Genomic DNA, 22,480 nt, shown 5'->3' with positions numbered 1-22,480 from the left:
ACCCGAGACCTATCTCCCTCTGTCCAGATTGGGTTACGGCCGGGTACTGCCCAACTCTGTTTTCCTCTGCGGAAGTTCTGGGGCCTCTTATCTCCCCACAGAGATGAAACCCACACAGAAAAACCTGTTATGTATGGATCTTCTTTATCTTTACATCTGTTTATGTTGAACCTTTGTGAGATGGCTTCTAGAAATACAGATGTTTTCATATGTTTATCTTATGTTACTTATGAGATGTCGGCTTATCTTCTGTTAAAATTTTTACCCTTCATTTTATTTTTGGTCCATCTTCTTGATGGACTATGTTTCTGGGCTATGTTCAAATAGATAGTTTAGCTTTTTAAATACATTTATTAATTTTTAATTAAATTACATGCTTTTCCTTTCATTTCTTTTTTATGCCTTAAAGCTGTGGCTAGGCTTCCCCAAACTAAATTAAATAGCATTAGAAAGATTGAGCATCTTTGTTTATTTTATCTTTCAATGAGAGAGATTCTAGTCTTTATTTTACGTTAACTCCTGATTTCAAATGTATTTTTTACAGTGAAAATTATTTTCTTTTATTTTAAAATGGCTTTTTGATGTAAATTTTATTACATAACTATTGTATTCATTACCTTTTTAATTACATACTCCTGTGTTCTTACTTTTCTGGATTATGGGTCCTTAATGTAATCTTAATATGAACTCCCCATTTGAAGGTAGATACTTCAAAGATGTAATATTTCCTCCCTCCTGTCTTGTTAGGGAAATGCTAACCAGAGATCATGAAAAATAGAAGCTGGGAGCCTTAAAGGGAAGGATAAATAGAAAAAGTCATTAAGCTTAAGATTTTAGATCTATTTGTAGATGTAGATATCCCTAACTTTGGACCCTATAGACAGCCTTCCTTCCTTCCTTCTTCTTCTCAAAGGACAATCCAACTAGGATTTAAGAAGAGTCAGGAAGACCAGGAATCACAGAGACTCTATGAGATGGAAAATGGGTGCCATTCACTTGCTAGATTTATTAATTTATTAGAAGATCAGAAAAACGATGGTATCCAAAATAGGAAGAAAAAGTTCAGAATGGGTATCCTGAGTTCTGCGTTGAACATGTTGAGTTTGAGATGTTTATGGGTATTGATTTGAAATATCCAGGCAAGTAGTGATGTGGGACTGAGGAGAGACAGAGACAGAAGAGAGAGTAGATGAAAAGAACAGAAAGGAGAGGAGGGGAGAGGAAGGCCGGGACAGGTGGTAGATCTGGAAGTCATATGCATTGAGATAGCGACAGTGGAACAGATGATGGTGTAGGGAGCCTCTGAGAGAAGGCTGATGGTTCAATCTTTGGAGGATTTTTGCAGTTCGAGAGCAGGATGTGAGTGAAGATCCAGCAGAAAAGACTGAAGAAGTCAGGCAGGAGGAAGACCAAAAGAGCAAAGATATAACCGTGTAGAGGGCAGAATGTCCAGGAGAAGAGGGCATTTATCAGTGTCATGCTGCTGAGAAGTTAAGGAGAATGAGGATTGGAAAAGGGCTGCTAGAGCTGGCAACTAAGAGATCTGGGAAGAATTGGGATAAACTCCTAAGAGTCAGATCCTCTGGGAGGAGAAGTTCTTGCTAGCCAGAAACAGGGGTGGGGTAGAATGAAGAACTGGAGAAGGTTCTATGGAGGAAAAGAATGTGGCATCCATTCGTCCTCCAAGTCTTAGCTCCCATGTTTGACCAACTGAAAGTCTGCTGGAGTGCTATCTAAGCACAAAGGGGCACGTTAGCATTTGGGTATGGTTGGTCCTCAGTTCCCCTGAGCTGGATATCTATCCACCCAGAGAAGCTGGGCACAAAACCCACCTCCATCAGGACCTTGGGGCCAAGATTGATAGGACCACCCAAAACAGTCCAGGTGCTGGTGTGAACTCAAGGTCCAATGGACCTAGCAAAGGCCTAGTTTGGGCTTATCAAGGAACCTGATCAAGCAGCTCCACCTGCTGGTATTTCTAGACATTTTAAAGTGATTGGTTGATCATAAATAATGGATTGATGATTCTTGTTTTGAATAAAATCATCCATGATTGTTCTTTCTTTTTAAAAAAAATATTGAATTATCTCTCCTTCTCCCCACTCCTATGATACTAGTTCTAGGGGTAGGAAGAGTACACTGATTAGTATGGCAGCACCAAGGTTGTTGTTGAGCACTTGAACCCTACTCATTCTTCCGCCCTGACCATCGGCCTACAGCAGAGGTATCAAACTGGGCCCTGCCCATGTATCTGGCAAGACCCCCCAGTTCCACAGGAACCAGATTAAAATACAATTGGGAATTGTTAGCCAAAGACATAAAAATAGAACACAACATAGATAATGTTAATTTGTGGTTTTCTAAGTCAATATTCAGCCGGCAGGGATTTATTTTTATTTGAATTTGACACTACTGCCTTACAATACTTTGTTGCTGAGTTTTAGGATAGAAATGAAGGACAAATCTTCAGATTATAAAAAAATTAATTTCCCAAGATAAAATGTTTTGTATTGGACTTACCTGCATCTAGGGAAGAGGGTGGGGGGAAGGAGGAGATGATTTGGAACAGAAGGCTTTACAAGGGTCAATGTTGAAAAATTACCCATGCATATGCTTTGTAAATAAAAATCTTTAATTAAAAACAAAGAAACAAAAAAAAGATAAAATATGAGCATAGTATCTGCTCAGATAGGGTAGCTCTGGTGCTGGGGGATGAACTTTGGAGTTGTAGGCAGAAGTTCAGAAAGTCTGGCAGCTTGATGAACCTCAATTTCCTCACCTATAAAATGGGACTAATAAGACCTAAAGTATCTACTGAACAGATTAGACAAGGACTCATCATATCATATTCATAGAGGAAAGACTTGAGAGGCTTTGTAGTTTAGCCCTCTCACTTAACAAATGAGGAAAGTGAGCCTCAAGGAGATATATAATGTCTGAGGTAGAATTTCAGTTCGAGGATTCCTGACTCCTGGCCCAACATACCACACTTTGTAAATCTCAAAGTGCAAGGTGCATTTTATTGTCAGAAGAAAAAAGTCACAACCCCCCCCCCCCATATTTGCTGCTGCCGTTTTCCCAGGAGCCTTTTCCTTGAGCGGACCACTGAGATCTGGATTCTTTCTAGATGCGAAATGGGAATTTCAGGTGCTTAGTATTACCTCCATATATCTTAGTTCTCCCAATGTTTCTCCCGACAAATATATTGATCCACGTGCAAATCACTCCCAGTTTTAGAAGGTGTCCTTGAACCATCATTGAAACTCCTCAACGGTTTGGGAATGGGGATGGGATGTTAAGGACCATGCCTGGGTGAAGGGTCAGGTCAGTTCTCTGAGAGCCTCCACAGCTGTGGATCAGAGCATCTGAAGGACCTGCAGGGCAGCTTTTGCTGACACAGGGGTTGCTTGTGGACTGAGAATGGGATAAATTGGAGGCAGAGGGAGGAGGAGGGAGGTCAGAAAACACAATGGCCTCTCAATGGGGAGGTCAGAGAACACAATGGCCTCTCAGTCTCTTTGTATCATCATCGTCCTCTCAGGTGAAGAGATCCGTTCTACAGGTCGGAGTTAGCATTTATCAAGCGCATGCTATGTCCCAGGCACTGGGCTAAGCACTGGGGATGCAAAAACAGGCAAAAGACAATCGCAGACTTAAGAAGTTTAAAATCTGGTGGGGGAAGAAAACAAGCCAATAAAAATGTAGGAAGGGAACTTTCTACAGGATAAATAGGAAATAAATAACAGAAGGAAGGCACTCAATGAAGAGGGGTTGGGGAAGGCTTCCTGTGGAAGGTAAGGGCTTAGTTTGGACTTGAAGGAAGTCAGGGAGGTCAGTGGGCAGAGACGAAGAGAGACTAAAAACACCTCATTTGATTTTCACAAAGCCCTGAGAAATAGATGTCTATTATTAGTTCCATTTTGCAATGGAAAAAAACTGAGGCAAACTGAGACTTGTTGGCAAGTTTCTGAGGTCAAGAGAGAAAGAGGGGACGGAAGGGGTGGAGGGAAGATGTGTGTGTGTGTGTGTGTATGTATGTAAAGGACTGAAACTCTTGAGTTCATGCACTGAGATTCGGTCAAGCAAGCAAGTAAGGCTAATTACCAATTGGACAATACTCTTAGCATTTGTTTGAAAAATGGCCCGCCCCACCATTCTGTGCTGGCTCGCTCTGTTGGTGTATAGAGAGATTGGAAGGAGGGATTAGAGGGTGGAATAAGACAAGCCAGAGTGAGGATTCCTGTGGCCATTCCTCTTATGACGACAAGGAATAAAGATCAAGGACTTTTGTTTATCCTGACTCTGGCTGATTCTAAAGTATCCAGGGGGCTAACATGGTGTGTATATACATATATATGTGTGTGTGTGTGTGTGTGTGTGTGTGTGTGTGTATGTATATATACATATATACACATATATATATACATACATACATATATAATATAGAGGGGGAGGAGAGAGGGAGAAAGGAAGAATGTATGTATTCATATATATGTGTATATATACACACATACATAGAGAGGGAGAGGGGAAAGGAAGGGAGAGGATGTGTTATGTGTTTATATATATGTAAGTATATGAATATATATATAGAGAGAGAGGGAGGGAGGGAGAAAGGGAGAGAGAGAGATGGAGGGAAGAAAGTAGGGGAGGAAGGAGGGAAGGATGAAGAGAAGAAGGAGGAGAGAGGGAGATGGAAAAGGAGAGATGGAGGGAAGGGGAAGGAGAGAGAGAGAGAGAGAGAGAGAGAGAGAGAGAGAGAGAGAGAGAGAGTGTGTGAGTGTGTGTGTGTGTGTGTGTGTGTGTGTGTGTGTGTATGTACTAGAACTGAAAAGGATTTTAAAGATCTTAGTCAAGGGTTCTTTATCTGGGTTTCATTAACTTAATTTAAAAACTGTACTCTGAAAACTGTATATTTTGATGACTTTGTCAATCCTATCCATTTTATTTAAAAGGCTTATTCGGAGATAGGGTCTATAGAGACCTTTTTTTTCCTTAAGGTCTCACTTAAGAACTTTAGAATTGATTACATGACGTGGGAGACAGTGGCCCAGGATGGCCCAGCATGGCGTTCCCCCATCACAGAAGGGGCTGGGCTCTATGAGCAAAGCAGATTGGAATTAGCCCAGAAGAAACTCGAGATGCCCAAAGCTAGAGAAGCCCCTCGTGGTCATGGGGACTATTGTGTCTGACACTGGCCGAGCACTGAGCTCATCCAGGACTGACCAGCCTCAGTTGGACCCCCTGTCACTCGACTCTAACACAGGGACGCCATGTTGGTGCTCTTTGAGAACGAAGGACAAAGAAGGACTAAGGGACCTTGTCTCCCAGTAGTCTACTAGGGAGTGGAAGGAACAGTGTGTGGACAACTTTTCCTAGGATTTTGACCACAGAAGGAGAAGACTGGTGATGGTTTAAGGGGTGGAAGGGTCTAGGGATTGTCTTTCCAGGATGGGAAAGACCTGCATGTGTATTTGAAGGCAGCAGGGAAGGAACGGGGAGATAAGGAGAGAGTGAAAGTTGGGGGGAGGGATGGGTGTGTGGCAGTCACCTGAGCGATGGGAGGATCGTCCAATGATATATTTGTGAATATCACCTGGCACAATGCCCAGTAGGTGCTTGATAAATGCTTCCCTTCCCCTCCACGAGGGTTGGCTTTGAAGAAGAGAAGGGTCATCTTTTTATTGGGGACTGGAGGAAAGAATGGAGGGGATGTCATGGGGCTTTGAGAGGAGAGAAGAGAAGAGGGAGCTCCTAGGAAACGGCCTCTTATTTTTCTCCATAAAATGAGGCCCTCGGTTGAGAAGGATGAGGAAGGGGATTGGGACGGGGACTTGAGGAGAGAAGGCAGGGCTCAGAACCTCTGTGGGAGTGGTCGAGGCTCCAGTCTACTCGATTACGTGATCCTCCCAGCTCTGTTCAGCATGTAGGAATAGGAGTCAATGGTGGGAGTGATTGGGAGGTCTGGCAGAGGTTGAACCCTGATGGTAAGTGGGTGAAGGGACTCCTGTAGAGTGAAGTACTTAATGAAGGGTTGAGCCTGGGAAGGGAGGAGGGGAGAGGACACAGTGGCAAAGAAACCTGTGGGATGCCAGAGCCCAGGAACCATCCCAGGAGCTGACTCAGACTTCAAGGGCCTCAGAGGCCATCAGGTCAATCCCTTTATTGCACTCACAAGAAAACTGAGGTCCAAGGAGGTTTAGTGATGCATCTGGAGTTACACAAATAGTTATCTGCAATAGTATAAGATTTTTCCAAATATATGTACAGATAGTTTTCAACATTCATTTTTGTAATGAGTTCCAAATTTTTCTCCCTTCCTCCCTTGCCTCTCTCATCCCCAAGACAGCAAGCAATCTGATATAGGTTAAATATGTGCAATTCTTTTAAATATATTTCCATATTTGTCACATTATGTAAGAAAAAATCAGACCAAAAGGGAAAAACTATGAAAAAGGAAAAAAAAAACAAATAAAAAAGTGAAAATATTGTGCTTTCCCATATCTATCACTGCATACACAGATAGTCATCAAAGCAAAATTTGGACACAGATTCTCTGAGTCTGAGTTCCCTTGGCACAGACCGAATAGATAAGCAGGCTCAGAAAGAGAGATAAAAGTACATGTGTATATGTGTGTGGGGGGGGGGACGGCGCTGCAATGGGACGTCCAGGGGAGCTTGCTGCCAAGGAGGGCCAGGGCCCCGGCCTGACACAGGATGGCAGGAAGAGCCGGTCATCCCCATGGCGCACGTGTGGGGGGCAGGCTGGGGTGAAGGCCAGCCCAATGCTGACTGCTCTTTTGTGTTAGTTACAGGACCCTGATCCGGCCTACCTACAAAGTGTCCTACCGGACCGTGACGGCTCTGGAGTGGAAGTGCTGCCCTGGGTTTGCCGGGAGTAACTGTGAGGAGGGTGAGTGATGATGGCGAGATCATTTTGGGGGAAAGCCCGCCTCCGTTCCCTTCCTTGGGAGCAGGCTCCATTTTGGAAGTGTGGATTCAATATTCAACTTTATTCTCATTTCTCTGACCAATTCTGAACCAAATATGGGCAGGCTTAGCCCAGCCGAGCTGAGCAGGCCCAAGGAGTGCCTTTATTCCTTCTGCGATTTACTTCCATGGGGGATCCAGTGGGAATTATCACAGCTGGCACTGGGGAGACACTGGGGTCAGATCGAGCCGTGGAGCGTGGTCGGGAGCCGACACTAGTTAACTTTGTTTCTCAGGTCTGGAATTTAGTTGACAAGAGGCATGAAGCTTATAGAGATGTTCTTTGGAGCTTCAGAATACAGTCTTTCTGTCCAGATTCTCCTCCCTTCTCCTAGTGAGAAAATGACCACGACTTTTCAACTCAAATTGTCCCCTTAGCACCTTTTGCAAATGATTGTTGAGGTCTGTGACTCTCTCTGAGGAGGCTTGATGTGGTCAGATGAAATTGCATGGAACTCCTTTCCATGATTCAAGCAAGATTTCCAGACTTCCATTTCTGAATGTGAATGAAGAGATGAATAAATGTTAAAGACTCTGTAGATCCTACCCTTAAATAACCTGGTCACAAATCGAGGTTTTTTGATTTGTCATCTATCATACTTCTTTCCCAATCTCAAACCCATCAGTTGTTCGATGTTCTGTCCTAAATGTTGCTTCTTAGCTCACATACAGGTTCCTTAGAAGACAAGTAAGATGATCCGGCACTTGTACATTTATTGTGATTCCCACAGTGAGAAGCTTTCATGTAGTCAATGAAACAGAAGGAGATGTTTTTCTGGAACTCCCTTGCTTTCTCCATAATTCAGCAAATGTTGGCAATTTTGGTCGATAGTTTCTCTGTTTCTTCAAAAACCAGCCTGCTCTTCTCATAATTCTCAGTTTACATGTTGCTGAAGCCTCGCTTGCAGAATCTTAAACAGAACCATGTGAAATAAGTGCATTTGTCTAGTAACTTGAAAATCCTTTGGCACTGTCATTTTTAGGACTGGGACGTCAACAATCGTTTCCAATGCATTGTTGTATATTCTAAACTTGCCGAGGTATTGAGTGCAGCACTTTAACAGCATCATCCTGTTGGATCTTAAATAGCTCAACTGGAATCCCATCACCTTCACTAATCTTATTGTTAGTGATGCTTCTTAAGGGCCACTTGACTTTATTCTCTAGGATTTGGCACTAGATCAGTAACCATATCATGACTGGTGATCTTTTTCAATTACATATAAACAAAAATTGTTAATTTTTTTTTTAATTTTGAGTTCCATATTTCTCCCTCCCTTCCCACTCATCTTCTTAAGAAAATAAGCAATTTGATATATATGTGTGTAATCATGCAATCTTATTTACATATTAGCTATATTGCAATAGAAAACAGATCAAAAAAATGAAAATAATAAATTTTTTAAATATAGTATAATATATTTTAATATAAATATATATTTTATATAATATATAATATAAAATAAAATAAAAAGTATACTTCAATCTGTATGTTAATATGCCATCAGTTCTTTTTTGGAGGTGGATAGAATTTTTCATCACAAATCTTCAGTGTTGTCGTGGATCATTACATTGCTCTTACGACGTGCAATGTTTTCCTGGTTTTGCTCATTTTACTTTATATCAGTTCATTTAGGTCTTTCCAGGATTTTCTGCAAATATCATGCTTGATTTCTTATAGCAGAATAGTCTTCCATCACAATCTCATATACAACAACTTATTCAGTCATTCCCTAATGGATTTACATCCTGCATTTTCCAATTATTTGCCATTAATATTGATATTTGTATAATATGTATTAATTAATATTAACATAACATTGCTATTAATATTTTTGTATTTAAAGGTCTTTTCTTTTTTCTTTGATCTCTTTGGGATACCAACTTAGTATTGTTATTGCTAGGGTCAAAGGTTATACACAGTTTTATAGCCCTTTGGACATAGTTCCAAATTACTCTCCAGAATATTTAGATCAGTTCATAACTCCACCAACAAATGCATTAACATCCCAATTTTTTCCACATCTCTTCCAACATTTATCATTTTCCTTTTTTGTCAGATTAGTCAATGTGATAGATATGAGGTGATATCTCAAAGTTGTTTTAATTTGTATTTATTTGATCATTTGTGATTGAGAGCATTTTTATATGACTGTAAATAGCTTTGGTTTCTTCTCTGAAAAATGCCTGTTCACTTCATTTGACCATTTATCAACTGGGGAATGACTTATAGATTTATATATTTGACTTAAGAAACTTGCTATAATATCCCTCCCCCAGTTTCCCGCTTCCCTTCTAATTTTGGCTTTTTTGGCCTTATTTGTGCAAAACTTTTTAAATCTGCTATAATTAAAATGATCTATTTTATATTTTGTAATGCTCTTCATCTCTTGTTTGGTCATAAATTCTTCTTCCCCTTCATAAATCTGACAGATAAACTCTTATATCTTTCCTCAATTTGTTTATAATATCATCCTTTATTTCTAAATCATCTACTCATTTTGACCTTATCTTGATACACTGTGTGAGATGCTGGTCTATACCTAGTTTCTGCCAAACTGGTTTCCACTTTTCTCAGCAACTTTTCTCAAAGAGCAATTTCTTATCCCAAAATTTTGTACCTTTGGGTTTGTCAACTACTAGCTTACTGTGGTGACTCACTACTGTGCATTGTGTTTCCAATCCACTTTACTGATCCACCACCTTTAAAAAAAATCAATTTTAAGGATTTCAGAGGCCCCAGAGGTTCTCTCTAGATTCTCTGGCCTCTGCTCACAAACTCCCAACTGTGAAGAACTTTTTCTTTCAGGAGCCTTAGAATGTTCTGAGAAAGAAATTCCTTGTGGTTTTCCATTGGAGAGACTTTTGCCCCCAGACCCGTCTCCCTGGGGAGACAGCGATTTGGGGGCTGGCTCATAGGGGTGCCCTGGGCCCAGTTGGTTCATCTCTTCAGGCAGCCTCAGAATATTGATGAGCCTTAGCTCATCATATAATTGTATATGTTATGGAAAAACCACCTACTGAATATGATTCACAATGCGCTCCCTCTTTGTGTTCCAGAACCCGGAGCACATCTTATTATTAATGATTGCATTTTTAATGTAATGACAGTGCTCTAAATGAGAGGATCCAAGGCCAGAAAGCCTTCTTAACTCTTATGAGCCAAACTGTAGTTACACTGGGGAAACCTGGGCTCTCTCCAATGGGAGCCCCTTCTCAACCCGCTGTCGCAGAGTATTTCAGATTTCTGGTGTTCTGGGGGAGGGGGAGGAGAGACGTGAAGCAGTGGCCACAAGAAGATTCCCATAAAGAGATGTGCTTTAATCAGTGAAAAGAAAATTCATATTAAAAGTAAGACAATAGAAATTGGGCAGTTAAATGGATTTAAATGGAGTTAAATGGCTGCCCCCTGGGGTGGGTGTTGGAAGCACCCAGCTTGGCCAACACCCAAGCATGGGGTTCTGACCCGCCCCTCTCTTCTTCCCCAGCTCCCTTCGCTCTCGCATACTCTGAGTAGTTCAATAAATTATAAATTCAGTAAATCAGACATTAGTCTCCACAGAGGCTAGGACCCTTTGCTGCAGCTGGAGAGGTGGGCTCATGGTGGATCAGTCTGATAGCAGTCCATCAGCCCTGCCCAGGAGGATGGGGGCCAGATTCCCATTCCAAGACTGGGGACAGCTCAGGACTCTTGGGCTTGCCCATTGCCTGGCGGGACAGTTGCTAGATGAGGGGCAGAGGCCTTGGCTCCTAACCCTGGCATCCTCCTGGCTCCTGTGGGGTCGAGGGCAAATCTCACACTGGGAGACCTCGCTCTGCTTGCCCACAGACGAGGATGCCACGTTCCTGCCTGCTCTGAGCTTCGGGTCCCATGATGGGGAAGACTGCACCGAGATTATTCACGCAGTCATTTTTATTGTCCTTTAAGACTTTAGCTTTGTGTAATTAAAATTATAATAGATTTTAAGCCTGATTTGAATTAAATGTAAAGTAGAAAATTAGTTTCTGTAGATTTTATTTAGTGGGGAGGGGACCACAACTTAAAGTTTAGAAGTGGCTGCAGAGCAGTGTGGGGATGTCCCTGGAACTCAGGGCCCATCTTTAGTGGAATCTAAGTCATGTGAGTCAGTTATTTTGGTCCTGCTTTCCAGCTTTATGGAATGCTGACCCCTGACCCCTGGCCAAGAGGGAGGCTCTTGTGATGGAGAAATAAAAACAGACCTCAGGTCTCATCGGATGTCCATCAGCCTCCTCTCCTATCTCAGCTCCCTCCTCACCCTTCCTCCACCCAGGAATTCTCAAAGCAAGCTGTGCCATGCTCCGGGGACCCCTGGTGGGGGCAGGGGAGGTTCACACAAAGGACCCTGCCTGTTTTTTACCTGATGTCAGCTCTCTCCCAGCCCCCTCCATCAGGACCCCGAGCATGGTGCCCTTTCTCTGGGTTCCTTCCTCACTGAGGAAGTTCGGGGAGCTTTCCACTGTCAGGGGCTCAGTCCTCAGTAAGTGATGGTTTGGCCTGGATGACCTTGAAGATCCCTTCCTGCCCTTAATCTCTGACCCTCCGATCCTTTCTTCATCTTTGACATCCTAGACCAGGAGTGAAAAGGGACCTCGTCCCAGCCCCTTGATGTGAGCGGGATTCTGGCCGTGCCCCCCACCCTGCTGATCTTTCCCCAACTCCTGTTTTCTAATCTTTAAGAAAGTAAGACCCTGGGATAGAAGATGCAGAAATTCTGCAGGGAGCAGTGAGTGGGGTCTGGAGCTGGAGGGCGTGGGGTCAAACCCTTGACTGCCAGTTCCTGCCAGAGAAACTTTTAGAAAATCACCTCGTAGGTCTCGGTTCCTCATTTGTAAAGTGAGGGAGGCTAAGTTAGATGCTCTAAGGTCCACTCTGTGACCCCATGATTTGTGGGTCAGAGCAGCAAGGCCCAAAAGGAGCCTTTGGAATGTTCTGCCTGGGCCCAGATCCCCTCACGGCTCCGACGCGCCCACAGAAGGGCCTGGATTGAAGCCGGATCCTTCCTGACGGTAGCCCAGGACGCAGCCCTGTGTCGGAAGAAACGTGCCCTGTGTTCCCCTGATTCCTTGGGAGCCTGAGCGTCCGCCTCTCCTTAGGTCCTGGGCATTCAGGAGCACGAGAAAGAACTTTTCCAGTTCTGGGCGTCGCTTTCTCACCTTTCTCACATCGAGAAAAACTGCTCAAAATCCCTTGTTTTCTAATGGTACCTTTCCTACGGGCCCTTTTCTGGGATCTTTGAATGGGAGAGAAAACTGGCTCGAGATCCCTCTTTCGGTTCTGGAGCATTTGCCGAATCCTTCTAAAACCAGCGCCGGAATAAGGGACGCCCTTTGTAGCGATCCTCGGGAGGCTCCAAACCAGCCTCCCCTCCCCTTTCCCAGGACAGGCACAGGACAGACCTTACTGGAAAATGTGCCTCTGGTTTTTCCCGACTTCCCTTTGTGATCTTTTAGAACCCGCTCCGGCCTCCACTCGGGCCACAGGATCCTGCTGAGGAGCAGAAAGCAGAGCGGCTCTTTCTCCCGATGCTCTCGGGACCGTTTCCCTCAGCCCGCCGGGGTGTGTGACAGAGGGAGGCTCGGGCACGGACAATGCCCTCGTTCCCCCACTGCGGGATACGGAGTTTGACTTGTGGGTAGGTTTTTTTTCGCTTTGTTTTCCTTCCTCCCACTGGAGCCCCAGCAAGCACAGGAAATGAATGCACCGAGCCACCTGCTCTGCTGAGCACTGATATGGAGAACATATGGAAGAGGGCAGAGAGGGGTGAGGGGGCTCAGCCACTGCATTCATGCATCAAGCTGATGGATTGAAATCCAAGAGGAGGCCGGCATTTCAGCCGTGCACCCACCCGTGCTCATTTACTGGAAGTTCAAAGCCAAAGCCAGCCCTCCCTGAGAGCCTTATTGCCCCCCAAGCTCAGCATCACGGCCTTGGCCATGTCGCCTTTGACTTCACCCACCTCAAGCTTGGAAAATGGCCCTTCGCTGTCTCCTTGGAAGCTTGGGGCTCAAGAGCTGTGATCCTGAGCCTGAGGGAGAGGGCCAGGGTGCCGGGGTTGGGGCTTCCTGCGCTGCCGTCACAGGCCCCAAGCTTCTCTACTTTGGCCAAAGTTCTTCCAATCTCCCTCACCCCACATATCTGGGCACTTGCCAGATCTTGCCTTGTCTATCTTTCCTCAGGCCTCAGCCTCATCCACTCTGGCCTACACTGCTGCCAAAGCCTCGATCTTCTTGCCCTATATTTCTCCCAACTCAGTTCCTCTCCAAACTGTTGTCCAAGTGATTTTCCTTAAGTAAGGATCTGACCTTGTTGTTCCCTCTTCAGTAAGTTCCACTGGCCCCTTGTTGTCTCTAGGATAGAATTTAGATTCTTTTCTTCACTTGTGAAGCCCTACGCTTTGGCCAAGCTTTTCCCTCTCTAGCCTCGTTGGACACTGCTCCCTTCTGGAACTCAGGGGGCCAGCCTAGCCCGGCCCCTGTCTCCCTTCAGTGTGCCCTCGAGCCCTGGTCCTTGCTATTGGCAGTGTCCTCCCTCCAGCCCCGCCACTTATGGGCCTTCTCTTTCTTCAAGACATAGTTGCACACAAAGCCCTTCCACACTCTCTTCCCTGATGTCTAGCGTCCTCCTCCCCTAAAGCACCTTGTATCAACCTCTCTGTATTCACTTGGTTTTATTGCTTTTGTATTTTTTTTTGTATCTGTTGTGCTTGTATGTATACACATATATTTGTATTCTATGTATGCTCACTGTCCCAAGAGTCTTGGTGCAATTTTAAGCTAATTTAATAGCTAGGAGTACTGGCTTCCCTCCTTAGAATGGAAGCTCCTTGAGACAAGGGATGGTTTTATCTTTGTCTCTCCAGTTCCCGGCATGGTGCTTGGGATACAGTAAGTGCTTAATAAATGCCTGCAGGTTGATTGACTGGCTATAAGTGCAGTTGACATGTCCCATCCCCTCTGGGCTTGACAATCTAATGAGCAAAAGAAGAAAATCATTGGGCTTTGAGTTTAGTGTGATTTCATTTAAATGCCTTGGTCATTGAAGATGAGAAAATGTGCTACGTGGAAGCTACTTGTAGTGTATGTGATCGCCCCACACTGGCACCTCCCAGAATTCAATCTGTTCCCAGTTTGTGCCTGATTTTTTCCCAGAGGGATTTGTTAGGGTGGAGGTATGCTGGAATGGCTTCCCGACGGGTAGTTTTTACAAGTTCAAGGGAAGGAGAGCGGGCATTCGAACCCATCACTCTTCATTTCAGGCCCCACGATAGCCTCAATATGGACACAGATGAAGTCTCGTCCAAGCAATGGGGCACTTTTGGCAAGTGTGTCATTAGTGGTCAATGGTTTTCCTGGGAACAAATACATAGTAAAGATTGTTGCGTATGTATATAAAATGATCTTTTAACTTATTCATTACCTTCAAAGCTACGGGGCGGCCCCATTTGCCATACCTGCATGCCCTAAAAGGCCCCTACCACCCAAAGAGGACATTTCTGGTGACTGGAGAGATGAGGGAGCTCCTTGTACAACTTTCCAGAACTTGGACCTCCTGGGGTGATGTTTAGGCTGATATATATATGGAGAAAGTGAGAGAGAGACCGATTATTCTGAAGCTTATAGCTGTCTCTTAAAAACATCCTTTTAAAGTAATACTCAATATTGATTTATATAATTTTGACTTTGATCTTATTCTTGGAACAGAAGACTCTAATGGTTTTTAGGTAACATTGTTAATAAGTCACAGTCTGCCTTGCACTTGAATAGGTGCTCACTGGACACTTGTCTTCAGGGATTAACAGGTTGTGGGGGAGAAGCAGTTTTCCTTGGCATATTTTGTACCTAGAGCAGTGAGGTGGTGCAGTGGGCAGAGTGCCAAGCCTGAAGTCAGGAGGATCCATCTTCTTGAGTTGAAATCTGGCCTCAGATTTCTCCCCCGGCGAGTCCCCTTCACCCTGTAAAATCTGTAAAATGAGAAGGAGAAGGAAGTGGCGAACCGCTCGAGTAGTTTAGTTGAGAAAATCCCAAATGGGTCACGAAGACTCGAACACGACAACAACAACCCGATTTTTTCTGAGCCCTGTTCATTGGCCCACATGGTCAGAAAACATGCAATAAAGGCAGTCCAAACATCCTGCCACTTAAGAACATGAAATGGCTCGTGTTGCGTCATGTACTTTGTGAAGCTGACCCAGATGATACTCAAGGGAAACAAAATTTAAATCACTGACTGTCACATTCCCCCAGTAACCAGTTCTCTTGGCTCCAGACAGATGGCAGCTCCCACACTGCCAGGCAATCAGGGAACATGTGGCCGCCTGCCTTTAACTTGGAACTCTTAACTCTAAACGTGCTGATTCCCCCACAATAATCCGGCTCCCTTAAACTCCAATTGAGAGGCAGTTTTAAAAAATGATTTCCCTTGTGTAGGCAAACTAGCCTTCTCTTGGTCACAGCATCCCCTCTCTAACCTCCATGACTTTGCACAGTCTCTCCTCCGTGTTCGGAACATTTACCTTCCTCATCCTGAGAGTCCCCAGCTCCATTCAGGGCACAGTTTAGGTGATCTCTACCACTGCTAGGGCTCTCACCCTCTGCGAGATTTTGCATCTAATTTGCATGTATTTTATAGTTTCCTTTATGTTTGTATTGTTTCCTGCAACAGAATACAGTCTTCTTGAGGACAGACCCCATTTTGTCTATGCCTCCTCCAACACATAGAGTGTAACGGTGGTCAGCACAATGGAGAAGTTCCTTACAAAATGTTGACTTAAACTAGTCCTCCCCATCTGTCATGGGGAGTTTGGTCCAGGGCTTTGGGAGGAAAATAACTGATCCACATGATGACTGAATCTTTACCTTAGTCCTCGTGCTAAATAACTGGGTTAATCACAGATAAATCCAACTCACAGGAAACTAACTAATCCACATGACTGGATCCATACCTTAGTCCTCATGCTAAATAGCTGGGTTAATCACAGATAAAGCCAACTCACAGCAGTGTGAATAAGACTAATGTTCCTATCAGTTCAGAGGAGAGCTTGGCAGCTAGATTTGAGCTGGAGCAGTTTCATCAAAGAGAAGTTCAAGACTTTCATTTCCTCATCGGCAAAATTCTGGGCTTGATAAAAATGACCTGAGAGTTTCCTTAGTTTTATTGTCCTGAGTTAGGATTTGAATAGGTAGAGATTTATTGGGTAGGATCTGTATGTGGAAAAAGATCACATGTAGGATGGAATACAATGGGAAGAAATATGATCCCAGGCTTGTATTTATTCCTAAAACTCAAGAGTATGTTCGTCTTTGGACAACAGTGTTTATTCCTAATCCCACTCCATTCCTGGCCTGGCCCAAGAATACTTCCGTGGGCAAGGTCTGGAGAATAACCTTCCAGTATACACCTGGGAAGCAGTTGGCACAGCCCGGGCCCAATTCCATTTTTGGTTGTTACTTATAACTCAGTCTCACCTAGGAAGAAAATGCCTTCAACTTCTCATTTGGATCTTTTTGTCTGTGTTTTCTTAGAAGGAAAAAGAAAAAAGGGTTGGCATTTGCTGGTGTCCTTGATCCTTCCATCCTTATTGGAAGGATCCTGGCAGGTTTTCGAATGGCTTTATTCAGAATCATATATCAAATACCCATGACTTGAGCTTCCAAAGATTTTGTTACTCGATACAGATCGAGAATTGTTTCCATAGTACTTAGGGGTTTTGTTGTTGGACAAACATCTTTCAGCACCTAGTGTCAAAGTATCTGTAGTCTTAACTATCTACAGATGTCATCTGTTTATTTTTTCCCTCTTTCCTCAAAAGCTGTGGTGCTAGGAGGAGGCGCCTTGGAAGCCTGGATCCCGTGGCTGGTTTTAAAGCCGTTGTTTTGATAACCTCTTTGTTTGCCCTCCCGGAGCATCCAGCCCATTCCATAGGGTCTCATCCTGCTGTGTTCTCCCACTTAGCAGATTGTTATTTCCCAGGCTGTGTAAGGTGTAGCAGGAACCACGGGGATGCCAACGGGAATGATGCAAAGAAACAGATGTTCGATTTCTCTGCCAGAGCATCGAGATCAGGATGGAAGGGACTGCCCTTCCCTCAAGGCTTTCTGAAGATCTTGGCTTCCCAGGGATACAACTTTTACAAAGAAATTGATCCAGGGAAATCTTGTCTAGCTGGCCTAGAGATTCATTCCCCTTCAATCTAATTGGAAATGAGTCTTATGGAAAAATAAAAACATCAGTAAAAATAAGAATGTTCTACTAAAAGATCTATTCCAAGTGTTTCTGTTATCCAGGAAAAAAAAAATTAGCCTGCTACTTAAGCCCTAAAGTCCCCAAAAGGTACTCTTCTTTTACTTTTTTTTTTTCAAAAATTTTAAACAAATTTTGGACTAAGTCAGAGATAGATTTGTTCTTTGCTCAGTTTTCTAAATAAAAAGCAAGAAGTTGGGGCCAAGAACCTTGAAAACTCTTCTCAGTAGCTGTGAGAAGACCGGCACACTAATCCATTGTTTGTGGGGCTGTGAATTGGATCCATTCCAAATCCATCCATTCTGGAAAACAATCTGACATTATATCCCCATGTCTTTGCATATACCCAGATCCAACGATACCACTGCTAGATTTGTGCCCCCCAAATGTCAAAGGCCCCCACATAAAAAAGCAGTATTGCTTGTTGTAGCAAAGAGCTCAAAAGCAAGTGGAAGCCCATCCTCTGGTGAACAGATTGTGGGGTATAAATGGGATATTATTGTACCCTCAGAAATGATGAATATGAAGGATTCTAAAAATGTAACAAAATGTGCATAAATGAATAAAAGTGAAATGACCAGAATAGGTAAAAAATTAATAAATGGATAAAAAGAAATGGGCAGAAGGGGAGCATTGTAAAGAAGAGAAAGAGAAGGGCAGTTTGGCTACAACATTAAGGGTGGGAAGCCTAGTCATATATAGGGAGCTACAGAGGAAAGTGGGTGCCAGGTGTGAAGTCTTAACAGAATAGTTTATGTTTAATCCTAGAATTAAGAGGAAGTGACTAGATCTATTGAATTAGGGGGCTATGTGGTCAATCAGTGCTTAAAGGAAAAAGAACTAGAGGGCAGCAAGTGGAGATGGATTCCAGCCTGAACTCACAAACCCTGTTCAGATCCTGACTTTTATTCTTCTCTGCCTATGAAAATGTGGGTGGATCACCCCTCCACCTCAGCATTATCCTCTCTGAGACGAGGAGGGTTGTAGGAGATGGGCTTCCCAGATCTCATGGTCCTGCTGGACTTAAGGAAAATGTTGATAATTCCCAAGTTCTTATGGCAACAGGCAGGCCATGGAGAGGATCGCAACGTTGGTTAGGGGCCACTCCCGCCTAAGATTTCATGAACCCTCCTTTCTATGGCATATTCATGAGAAGTCTATGGCTTTTCAAAATCAACATAGTTCTAAGTGTTTTATGAATGAAGCTAGAGAGTAATGGAAATGGAGAAGAGAGAATTCATAAATTGTAAATACTATAGCTTTCTATATTCCCTACTACTTCCTTTATTCCAAGTGAGGAAGGAAAGAAGGAAAGGAGAAAGGAAGGAAAAAAGGAAGGAAGGAAGGAGAAGAAGAAAAAGAGATCTGGATTTAAGCTAGATAGATCCATTGTTTTTCATAACTTCTCTTGGAGGCTCCAAAGTGTGTAGTCACAGTATTTACTCTTATTTATGGTTCACTTTATTGGCCATTAGGACATTTTAGCTTTGTGACTTTTAATCCCGTCCCCCCTGGAAGACCAACTTTGCAGTGAAATGTTAATCTCAGTATAAAATGATATCTCAAGTACTTTGCAAGTCTTAAAGCACAATAGAAATCCTTGCTGAGGATTTTGTTTTATTATTGCTGTTATTTGGAGAAGATTTGGGGCACGGGGGGGGGAGGAGGGAATGGATAAAAATCTGTCAGGCTCTTCTCTAGGCCCCTGAGGGGCACTAAGGAAAAGAAAGGGGACAAAAGAGGAATCTGAAAATATCCACAATTAGCGTGTCCTATGGGTCACATTGTGGAAAGATGGTATTAACTATCCCTCTTCCCTCAATCATTTGTGTGATTTGCGTGTGTATTGTGTGCATGTGTCCCTGATTGGGGTTTGGAACAATTAACAACAACAACAGCAGCAACAACAGCAACATACTGCCCTATTGCCTTATGGTTACAAAGTACTTTATGTTATATTTTGTTGGTCCTCAGAAACAACCTCATGAAGAAGAGAGAACATGATGTGGTCTTAAGGGACCGTACCAGATGAAGAACTGATTTCAGTTAAGGTTTTGTCACTACTTTGTCACAAGGCCTTGATTTCCTCTTTGAGTTTGGAGGAGATATTATTTAGGTTCTCTTCCATTTCAAAAAAGAATGGAGATCCAAATAGATAAATTTTTCCGTATTTTAAAAAAATTAATTTAATTTTTAGGTTATACATGTACAATCATTTTTTTACATATTTCCACATCAATCATGTTGGGAGAGAAAGATTAGAATGAAAAGGGAAAAAATACAAGAAAGGAAAAAAATCAGAAGAAAAAAAGATGAAAATGATATGTCTTGATCTACATTCACCTCCATAATTCTCTTCTCTGGATGCAGCTGGCATTTTCCATCCTAAGTTTATTGGAATTGCCTTGCATCACTGAATTGTTGAGAAGAGCTAAGTCTGTCAGTGTTGATCATCGCACAGTCTTGATTGTTTACCTTGTGCAATTTTTCCTGATTCTGCTCACTTCATTCAGCATTAGCTCATGTAAGTCCTTCCAGGTTTTTCTGAAATCAGCCTCTTCGTCCTTCCTTATGGAACAATAATATTCCATTACATCCATATACCATAACTTCTTCAGTCATTCCCCGACTGATGAGCCACTCATTTTACAATTCTTTGCCATGACAAAGTTTGCCGCTACAAAGATTTTTGCATATGTGAGTCCCTTTCCCTCCTTTATGATCTCTTTGGGATCCAGACCCAGTAGAGACCCTGTTTGATAGTCCTTTGGGCGTAGTTCCAAACTGCTCTCTAGAACTACTGCATCAGTTTACAACTTCCTAGTTTGTTAAGATGTGCTTATTAAATGCTTGCTGGTCGACTATGTTAAAAACACACCAAATAAACGATTATGCTAGGATTGTTGTGAAGGTGGATGGATGGATGGATGAGTAGTGACCAAGCACTTTGTTCTGGCAAAGGAAACAGAAAACCAAAATTGTCATTGCTCTCAAGGGCTCACCTTTGGAGAGAGGCTGCCACTATCCCCAGGATGCTCGGTTCAGAGTCCTGGGTAGTCTCTTTCTTGGAGGAAGCGGAGATCTGGCTGGTTTAACCTGCTGCAACACCTGTCTCTCCCCGAACCCAACGGTTTGTACGAAAATGACTCCTTAGTTGGCCGTTTTCATACTCTCTAAGCTTCCTCTGGCAAGGCCATGTGGAATAGTGAACTGAGAGCTGGCCTTTGAGCTGGTGTGGATGCCCAGAATAGGACCTACCAGGACACCTCACCGCTGTTGTTATAACTGGCAGCGCCAGGCACAGAGTCTGACTCATGGGAGGTGTGTCTTAATAAACACTTGTTGATTGATGTGTATTTTGTAGATTCTTTAGGGACTGCACACAGAAGGGGAATATCTAGGGTCTCATTTTAGAAGGGGAACGTTTATTTCATGGCCCTTTTTATCTCGTTTTCAACTTCTGGCTGTCTCTCATAGGACTTTGTTTTATTCTGATTTATTCAGTCCCAGAGAGTGGCAGTAAGAAGTCTGGGTGCCGCTGACTCTTCTCTTGCCGTGTCTAGTTCCTGTGGGTTTTTTCCTGTGGAACTGGAATCCTCTGCAGTTCTGTGGTATGTGATCCAAAGAACTTGGTGACCAAATGAAGCTTCGTTCCAAGGTTGTACCCCAACTTCTGTTCTCTTTGTTCATATTAAGGACCCATGGTTAGTTATTCTTGTTTCTTTGGTCAAGAATTATCATGTTGTCAATCAGTAAGCATTTATGAAGTGCCTACTGTGTGCCAGGCACTATATCCTACCTTCAGTAAACTAGATATATGTCTATGAGAATTTAAAAAGGAGATGTCCTGGAATTACAAAAGGAATTGCTCTAAATGGCATATGTCCTTAGGACATCCTAGATGTGATTTGATTGTTAAAGACAATATGGTTTCTCAGAATTGACAGAAAATGAGTTTTGCCTGGGACAGTAGTTTTTCTTTAGAGCCTTAATAATTGGGTGGTCCTGAGCAAATCCTTTAACCATTCTGAGCAACAATTTCCTGAGGAGTTGGATTTGATGATCTCCATGGGCACGTGTAGCTCTAAATCAGTGATCTTGTGATTCTATGATTCCTCCCCCATATCCCAGGAGGAATGCTACACTGAAATTAAACTGAGCTTGGATGGTTCCATTATGACTGAAAATCATTTAGTTTCTTATTTTCATCTATCTTTTGGTAATCATATTTCCTATTCAATTATTTTTTTAACTGATCTTGGATAACGATGTGTATAGCTTTTCTCTGAGAGACCCAGGAGGAATTTAGGGACTTCAGAGAAAAGCTGTAGAGAGATGGTTAAAGAACTCAAGAGGAATTGCCATTTTTGGCTGGGCTGCCAGTATTTGGGTGGAGGAGAAATGTGTTTTCTTCATTAAAGACCCATTACCATCTCCTGGAGAGCACCCCCTTGGGCTGGCACTGCGATGTCCGTGATCTCACTGAGGGACATGTTGACTCTATGTGAGTGCCTGGGGCTGCCAGCACTCAGGGAGTACCATCCTTGGCCCAATCATTAGCTAACCCACTCTATTGTTAATTCTTCAGGAATCAGTGGGATTTTGCTGGAAGGGATGGATGAATTTATACAAAATTCATTACACAAAAAAAACTGTACAAGTGTGGCCTTGGAAGAACAAATTCCCCATAAAAAGTTTTTGTGTGGTCATATTTAAGTAGACATTGGGCACGTTAGAATGAAAATGTTGGCCAAAACGAAGAGTAATAATCAAATTTAGAATCTGTTTATGCTTCTCTGTGGACAGTCATTTGTTAGCCAAAGCTAGACTTTTCTCTGACTGACCCAGGGGAGTCAGTCCCCCCAGGGGGGACTTCAGAGAAAAGCTGTAGATAGATGGTTAAAGAACTCGTGAAAGGGGGAAAGTGTTGATTGAATTTTCTCTAGGGAAACAGATTGAAGTCTGAAATGTAGACACACTCATGGAACACAAAGCATCTCAATTCCCTGCTGGTGAATCTTACAAACAAGAGGCCGGTAAAAGCATAAGAGTATGGTCACTCATGATCCAGGCCTTGGAAAGCCTGGGGCTAAGGGACATTCTTTGTGGTCTTCTGGAGGTGGCTGGCTGAGAACTAGTGCTCAGCTTAGGCTAATGGAAGGCCCCTTGAATGGAGATTCACTAGAAAGTTTGACATTATTTTCTGGGTAAACCCAAGAGCTTCTGACT

The 22,480-nt window shown here is 43.2% G+C and overlaps 1 protein-coding gene across 5 annotated transcripts in view; it reads left to right on the top strand.

Annotated features, from left to right (window-relative positions):
* Window positions 1-22,480, top strand: part of COL26A1 (collagen type XXVI alpha 1 chain) — a 198,318-nt gene that overhangs the window by 83,932 nt on the left and 91,906 nt on the right. For 3 of the 5 annotated variants that reach the window (XM_051991829.1, XM_051991825.1, XM_051991827.1), the window contains one exon: window positions 6,810-6,913. In XM_051991829.1, the coding sequence (XP_051847789.1) occupies window positions 6,810-6,913 (104 nt within the window). The remainder of the gene's footprint in view (window positions 1-6,809; window positions 6,914-22,480) is intronic. The other 2 variants (XM_051991826.1, XM_051991828.1) reach the window with 1 other exon arrangement.

This window comes from Antechinus flavipes, chromosome 4 (genome assembly GCF_016432865.1).
Source record: "Antechinus flavipes isolate AdamAnt ecotype Samford, QLD, Australia chromosome 4, AdamAnt_v2, whole genome shotgun sequence".
Classification (NCBI taxonomy): domain Eukaryota; kingdom Metazoa; phylum Chordata; class Mammalia; order Dasyuromorphia; family Dasyuridae; genus Antechinus; species Antechinus flavipes.
Note: the sequence above shows the minus strand (reverse complement) of the source record. Positions and strands in the feature narration are given on the sequence as shown.